Source organism: Limulus polyphemus, unplaced genomic scaffold (assembly GCF_000517525.1).
Source record: "Limulus polyphemus unplaced genomic scaffold, Limulus_polyphemus-2.1.2 Scaffold2917, whole genome shotgun sequence".
Lineage (NCBI taxonomy): Eukaryota > Metazoa > Arthropoda > Merostomata > Xiphosura > Limulidae > Limulus > Limulus polyphemus.
This window is the reverse complement of record NW_013668527.1, coordinates 123986-131493: the sequence shown is the minus strand read 5'-3', so window position 1 is coordinate 131493 and position 7508 is coordinate 123986. Positions and strand designations below refer to the sequence as shown.

General features: G+C 33.0%; 1 protein-coding gene across 1 annotated transcript in view; it reads left to right on the top strand.

The window, feature by feature from the left end:
• LOC106468212 (cAMP-specific 3',5'-cyclic phosphodiesterase-like) overlaps positions 1–7508 on the top strand; it is a 23351-nt gene that overhangs the window by 11836 nt on the left and 4007 nt on the right. The window contains exons 6-13 of the mRNA XM_013928626.2: positions 244–334; positions 1533–1723; positions 2066–2164; positions 2569–2730; positions 3261–3360; positions 4881–5035; positions 5966–6091; positions 7121–7303. Of these exons, the coding sequence (XP_013784080.1) occupies positions 244–334; positions 1533–1723; positions 2066–2164; positions 2569–2730; positions 3261–3360; positions 4881–5035; positions 5966–6091; positions 7121–7303 (1107 nt within the window). The remainder of the gene's footprint in view (positions 1–243; positions 335–1532; positions 1724–2065; positions 2165–2568; positions 2731–3260; positions 3361–4880; positions 5036–5965; positions 6092–7120; positions 7304–7508) is intronic.

Below are 7508 nucleotides of genomic sequence, written 5' to 3'. Positions count from 1 at the left end.
TACGTTCTGGATTGTAATCATAAGTTTATCAGTACGTAGCTCAACCTTGATGTTCTGGATTGTAATCATAAGTTTATCAGTACGTAGCTCAACCTTGATGTTCTGAATGGTAATCATTAGTTTATCAGTACGTAGCTCAACCTTGATGTCCTGAATGGTAATCATTAGTTTATCAGTACGTAGCTCAACCTTGATGTTCTGGATTGTAATTACTTAAAAAATATTATTTTACCTTATTTCTAGTTCAAGATGATGTTAAATAAGGAACTCAGACATTTCTCAGAATCTAACTCAGGAAGTCAGATCTCAGATTACATCTTCAGTACATTTTTGGGTAAGTTTACAGAACACGTGTGTACAGAATGGTTATTCAGTCCTAACTTGATGAAAAATTTTCATTTAGAAAATTATATCTTTTTCTCATCTGTCACAATATATTACTGTTTATTCTGGCAAAAGTTACTAAAATGTTTCAGGGATTGGATTATCTAGAAAGATTATTTGTCATACTACATTATCAGCAAATCTGGAGGAACAATTGGCATAATAATCTGAAGAAATTATTTACCAAACTATATTATAAAAGTTTTATTTAATTCTTGGATAATTCTGGAAGGATCAAATGTAGTGATTGTTTTATTCAGAAGTATACGTAATGCTTTTTTCAGTTTGGAGCAGTTGTTTTCTTATAACTTGTTCACTTGATTAACATTTATCAGTATCTAGTTATCCAGTAAAGTAGATTAATTAAACTACATTCTTTTAGTGCTCCAAAAATGTGTCAGAGATCATGATTTTATAATTACCAACATTTATGTGTGTTTACCACAATGGTACATCTGACTTGCACTGTTCGTACATCTTTATAAGCAGGACTGTATTACTGTCAGACATTAGTTTGTCCTCCTCTACAGAAATGATTACTGACAGACATCACTTTTTTTCTCTTCTACTGAGATGATAACTGATTGTATTACTGTCCGACATCAGTTTGTCCTCCTCTACAGAGATGATGACTGTATTACTGACAGACATCACTTTCTTTCTCCTCTACAGAGATAACTGACTGTATTACTGACAGACATCAGTTTGTCCTCCTCTACAGAGGTGATAACTGACTGTAATACTGTCAGACATCTCTTTGTTCTTCTCTACAGAGATGATAACTGACTGTATTACTGTCAGACATCAGTTTGTCCTCCTCTACAGAGGTGATAACTGACTGTATTAGTGTCAGATATCTCTTTGTCCTTCTCTACAGAGATGATAACTGACTGTATTACTGACAGACATCAGTTTGTCCTCCTCTACAGAGGTGATAACTGACTGTATTACTGTCAGACATCTCTTTGTTCGTCTCTACAGAGATGATAACTGACTGTATTACTGTCAGACATCAGTTTGTCCTCCTCTACAGAGGTGATAACTGACTGTATTACTGTCAGATATCTTTTTTCTTCTTTACAGAGATGATAACTGAGTTTTGTAATTGTGTATAAATAATAAACCTAAAGATTTTGGACCTGAATTAGATAAGCAGCAAGATCTGGATATTCCAACAAAGCTGATTGAGAATGAACATCAGAATCACAAACCTCAACATAAGGCTGGCCAGGCAATCTTTCAAATCTCTGGAGTTAAGAAGTCATTGTGCCAGACAAGCAGCATTACAAGGCTGCCGAATTATGGAGTAAACACGCCACACGAAGAAGAACTAGGAAAGGTAAAGCAGATACAGTTATAAAACGTTTCTTATAGATTAAGAAATGTATAACTATGTGGTCATATTAGTTAGTATAGTAAGTAAAGCCACAAAAATGTGTAGATTAACAAGGTTACAGATATGGGCAAGTTAAAAATAGTTTGGCCTGGTTGAGAACAATTGTTTTGTTTTCTTAATATAATGTGTCTTTAAATGTCTCTATGCAAATTATTATTTTCTTAAAGTCTACTGTGTCTCAGTTAACCATATTTATAATCATGAATATCATGTTGTAGATTTGAAGTTGTTGTAAAATACTTTTTAAAACATACGTATATTAATTCTATCTGTTTGCTTTCACAGCTTCTTGAAAATATAGATAAGTGGGGAGTTGACATTTTCAGGATTGCAGAATGCTCTTCTTACCGGCCACTTACAGCAGTGACGTACACGATTTTTAAAGTGAGTTCTCATTATAAACTGTTCATTGGCATTCCTAACATCGGGTGTCCTCACTAACACCACAACATATTCCTGATTTTTAATAGGTAGGATTACAGAATTTAGAAACCAGATTTTGTTTTCAATAATTTGGTTTATTTTTTATAGCATTGAGTGAATGGTATTACGTTTTCTCCAACACGTATTCCACTTCGTCTTTATACAGTCTGTGTTTTATGTATAGTTTTCACTGTAATTTTTATCACAGTTATAACATAACTCATGAAAAGTAGTAACTATTCTTTGGAAGATTCAGCAGTAATTTTTTTAAGCAGCTTCATATCTGCATATTCGATTGCGATGTTTTTATGCAAAACCTTTATAATTAAGGAGATATATAAGTTTGAATGTTTTTATTGCTTAAGGACAGAGGTTTCTTGAACACTTTCAAGATCTCGGCAAAGACTTTGATCAACTTTCTTGTAACTCTGGAAGATCACTACCTCCAAATCCCTTATCATAACAGCATTCACGCAGCTGATGTAACCCAGTCAATCAATGTTCTCCTGCTCTCTCCTGCATTTCACGTAAGTACTGGTGCAACCATCCCGTATTTAAAAGTATAACTTCTTGTAAGTTGTAACCAATTCCCTTAGTTCTGTATAATGAATTACATTTATAAAACTAAACAACCTAGTGACTTACTATTGGGGAAAACCATGGAAAATGTGATTTGGAGTCTGCATTTATTAATTTTTCAAATGACTATGGACAATCATATGTCATTTAAATGTCCTTGTATCAAGATTTAAAACTGAACATTTTTTGGGATTTTCTTTTACTTGTAATTGTGAGAGAGTTTTAGGTTCTTTCATCAAAATATCAGAACTGAGTATGTTTCTTCAACAAAAATGTTATTAGATTGAGGAAAACCAAGACAACTGTACATGTCACGTCATGATGCCTTTATTGGTGAAACCCTGATTGTGAATAAATGATGTATTTCCTTAATTTGGTAATTAGTTTCATATAAAAAATCATGGTCAGAATTTTATTCTGTTCCATCTTATGTTTCTTATCCAATTGTACTTGTATTTATTTTATTGTTTTTTTCTAGTCAGTGTTTACAGACCTGGAAGTTCTTGCTGCATTGTTTGCTGCTGCTGTTCATGATGTGGATCATCCAGGACTGACGAATCAGTATCTGGTCAACACTTGTAAGTTCTTTGGAAGTTTGGTTTTTGTTGCTTGATCTTTTCTTTACCAATACAGTCTGGTCAACGCTTATAAGTTTTATTTATGTTGCTTAACCCTTTTTTGACCAATGCAACAAAGTTTATTTTCTTCTTTTAATATAATCTTTTCAGTTGTTGGTCAGTGTAGATGTGATAAGTTGAAGATTCTTTAACGTAAATATAAAGATAAATTAATACTTTTAGATTTTAGTACAGATTTCCATATTTTAAACTGTGCTAATCCTGACCTTAGGGCCTTTCACACATGACTCTAGGCTTAACAGAAATCTTGCACTTTCAACACCCAGCCATATGCTGGATAATTTGCTGAATTGATCTCAGCTGGATGTAAGGCTTGTTTGTTGTACATAGACATAGAGAAACTGGGAACTCTGGTTTCCCTTTTCTGTTTATGGATTTTGCCTGATGATGATGCATTCTGAACCTAAAGCAGTTTATTCATTAGATCACCTTAACATTTACTTTTATTGTTTAGGTGTACTCAGTGGGTTTGATTTTTAGTTTGTTAATCCAAAAAGAAAAGGAACAGGTTGCAGCTCTATTACTCAACCTTATAAATTCAACCAAATATTGATCATTTTGCTTAACTAGAAGTGTTTCATTTACCAGTATTACTATATAAATAAGTAAATTAACATGACTAACTAAGACTGTAACTACATTTATATAGTAATACTGGTAAATCAACATGACTAACTAAGACTGTAACTACATTCATACAGTAATACTGGTAAATCAAAATGAACAACTAAGACTGTAACTACATTCATACAGTAATAGTGGTAAATCAACATGACTAACTAAGACCGTAACTACATTTATATAGTAATAGTGGTAAATCAACATGACTAACTAAGACTGTAACTATATTTATATAGTAATACTGGTAAATCAACATGACTAACTACGACTGTAACTAACATTCATATAGTAATACTTCAACATGACTAACTAAGACTGTAACTTTTACCAGTGTTACTGTATGAATGTAGTTACAGTCTTAGTTAGTCATGTTGATTTACCAGTATTTCTATATAAATATAGTTACAGTCTTAGTTAGTCATGTTGATGTACCAGTATTACTATATAAATGTAGTTACAGTCGTAGTTAGTCATGTTGATTTACCAGTATTACTGTATGAATATAGTTACAGTCTTAGTTAGTCATGTTGATTTACCAGTATTACTGTATGAATCTAAAGTTTGAAGATGGCTTGTATGGTTAGTGAAAGAATCCTTAATATAAATATACAATATTTTAACAACCTTATGTCATCATCAGGTACAAGTAGTTTACACAGAGTACTATTAAATGAATCAAGTTACAGTAGTAGTCGATCATATTTGTTAACCTGTTTCTGTTCAGTCATGTTTACTTAACTTCTCTTTATCTATGGTGATGTAAACTATGTTGTCTTGCTAGCTTTATGGCCTGTGTTCGGACAAATATACAAAAATATTGTTTACGTTTTCCTTTCCAGTTTCTGAACTAGCAATGATGTACAACGATGAGTCTGTTTTGGAGAACCACTCCTTAGCAGTTACTTTCAAACTGTTGCAAGATGAAAACTGTAATATTTTAAATAATTTGAACAGGAAACAGCAACAGACATTTAGGAAGATTGCAATAGACATGGTAAGTAATATCTAAATGTATATTTTTCATTATTATCAATGAAATAAGTGTGTTATAATCATAATTTTTGTCAACATGCTATTATTCAAGGCTGTTATAATAGAGGGTTACCATGTTTTCATAGTGGTACATAAGTTTAAATATTGTTAAGTCTCTGTTTGTTTGTTAATTTCTGGTATAACTTCTTTCCAAGGAACTTCGGCGATACAAGTCCTTTCTTAATTAAAACTGTTTATTCTTTCTTGATACAAATTTTAGTAATACACAGAATTTCCACAGTCACTTTAAACTTAACAACCTTTATAACACATGCTATAATTCACAGTGGCTCACACACTTTATTTACTGTGCCTACTGTCCACTTGACTCAATTATCTCTATCTCTATATCTATCTATGCAATTCTATCCTTTTTGCTTGCTTTTATACTAAAAAAGAGGGCATCTAGCAAACACTGGGACATTCGCGAGGTTCCCTGATAAGTCATGATCCTTCTAGAAACTCCAGCGCACATGCTCCCAGAGTCGTGTGACTTCCGCTGTCGTAACAATATTATATAAGTTTGAATAAGCTAATTGCAAATTTTAATTGCACATTGTGTGTTTTCTTAGCAAAGCTTTATAGTTATGTTGCTCAGCAACTTTTAGAGGATAAAATAAGATAGTTGGGTGAAAAGAGAATGGGTAGGGAGAGATAGATAAGCAGTATAATCTTATTTTTTTAAACTTTTAGCATATGATCATGATGTTAGCAAATCCTGTTTTGTTCTGTTTGTCTTTAAGTAGAACGTTTTCTAGTCAAAGAGTGAAATATCCTCTTCAGTTGTAAGACTTTAGGATCAACAATACTCACATTGATTCTGCTGTTTATTTATGTGACATTTGAGTCACGGATATTTTTACCATGGTTCCACTGACTTTACCCACCACAGGTTTTGGCCACTGATATGTCAAAACACATGAATCTTCTTGCTGATTTGAAGACAATGGTGGAAACAAAGAAGATTGCTGGGACTGGAGGTGTTATTGTTCTGAACCACTATACAGAGAGGATTCAAGTAAGCTAAACGTTTTAGTGGTCTACTTCTTACTGGAGCAGTTTAACACTCTTTTCATCAGTGACAAAATAAGACCTGTATCACAGTGTTTCATAAGTAAAGGAGCAGTCCATATTAACCATAGATTTACCATTGGTTGCCCTACCAGTATTTCTAAACTACTTATGCATCAGAGATATAAAAGAGTGGTGTAATGAGGTCCTGGACACTAGTTTAAAAACAAGACAAGTCATTAATTTGAGAGTTAAGAATCGCTAATAAATTAACTAGTTTCTTCTTCAAAAGTTTAACTTCTAAGAAGTAAATTCACTTATGTTGTTCTAAGCTTGTTGACGTTCTAAGTCTTCACAAAAGCATTACCTAACCTCTTCTTACCCATGGTGACAATATAGGATGATCCCATTCTATACTATCTGTTTCTATCTAAACGCCTAAAGCTGGTAAAGCATTAGAAACCAACAGGCCTAAAATTGTTGGTAAAATCCATGTAAACTTGCAGTGATTATTATTTTTTCCATGTTCCTCTTACTTTATACATTTTGTATTCAAAATCAGAGGCATGTAAAAATAGTATTGCAGATCTGTGCTTTGTCTCTCACAAGTCCCTACCCAAGAAGCCTTTTGTTCAATAGCAGAACTTATTGATTGGGCTAAAGAATGAGATACAAAATATTGTATGAGACACTGTTTATACACACTATAATACCTTAAAAGTTACGGTTCGAATGAAACATTCTGGTATTGAAAGAAGAGCCTTTTCGGCAGTGACTTGCAGGAAACAAGTGATATATCTAGAATGATAATTTTACACAAACATGAAAAATATAAAATCATCTCCATTTAACGTGATTTTTTGTCACAAAATTTTGGCTTTTTGAACCAACTGCTTGATTTTTGAAAAATGTAATACACCATCATAATTTTTTATAGAAATTAAAAACAGCCTATTCTGAAATTTACATCTTAACTTGATCGAATTGTCTATAACAGTTTGACTGAAAGTTATTGGTTACTATGGTAACTGTGCAGGTCCTTCAGAACATGATCCATTGCTCTGACCTCAGCAATCCAACAAAACATCTAGAGCTTTATAAGAAGTGGGTGGATCGTCTTATGGAGGAGTTTTACCAGCAAGGGGACAAAGAACGAAGACAAGGATTAGACATTAGCCCGATGTGCGATCGGTACAACACCACCATTGAGAAGTCCCAGGTAAACTCTAGCTAAATGCATATGTCCATGTTAAGGTCTCTTTCCTTACCATAATGAAACACTTATGATTTTTCGTGTTTCATACCTGCTAATTGTCACAGTAGTAGATCAGGATATTTATAGTAATCTGATGTAAACCACAAACTCTCACTGTGTGTTATAACACCAGAATCTTAATCTTCATCATACCATTCGGTACTAGCTG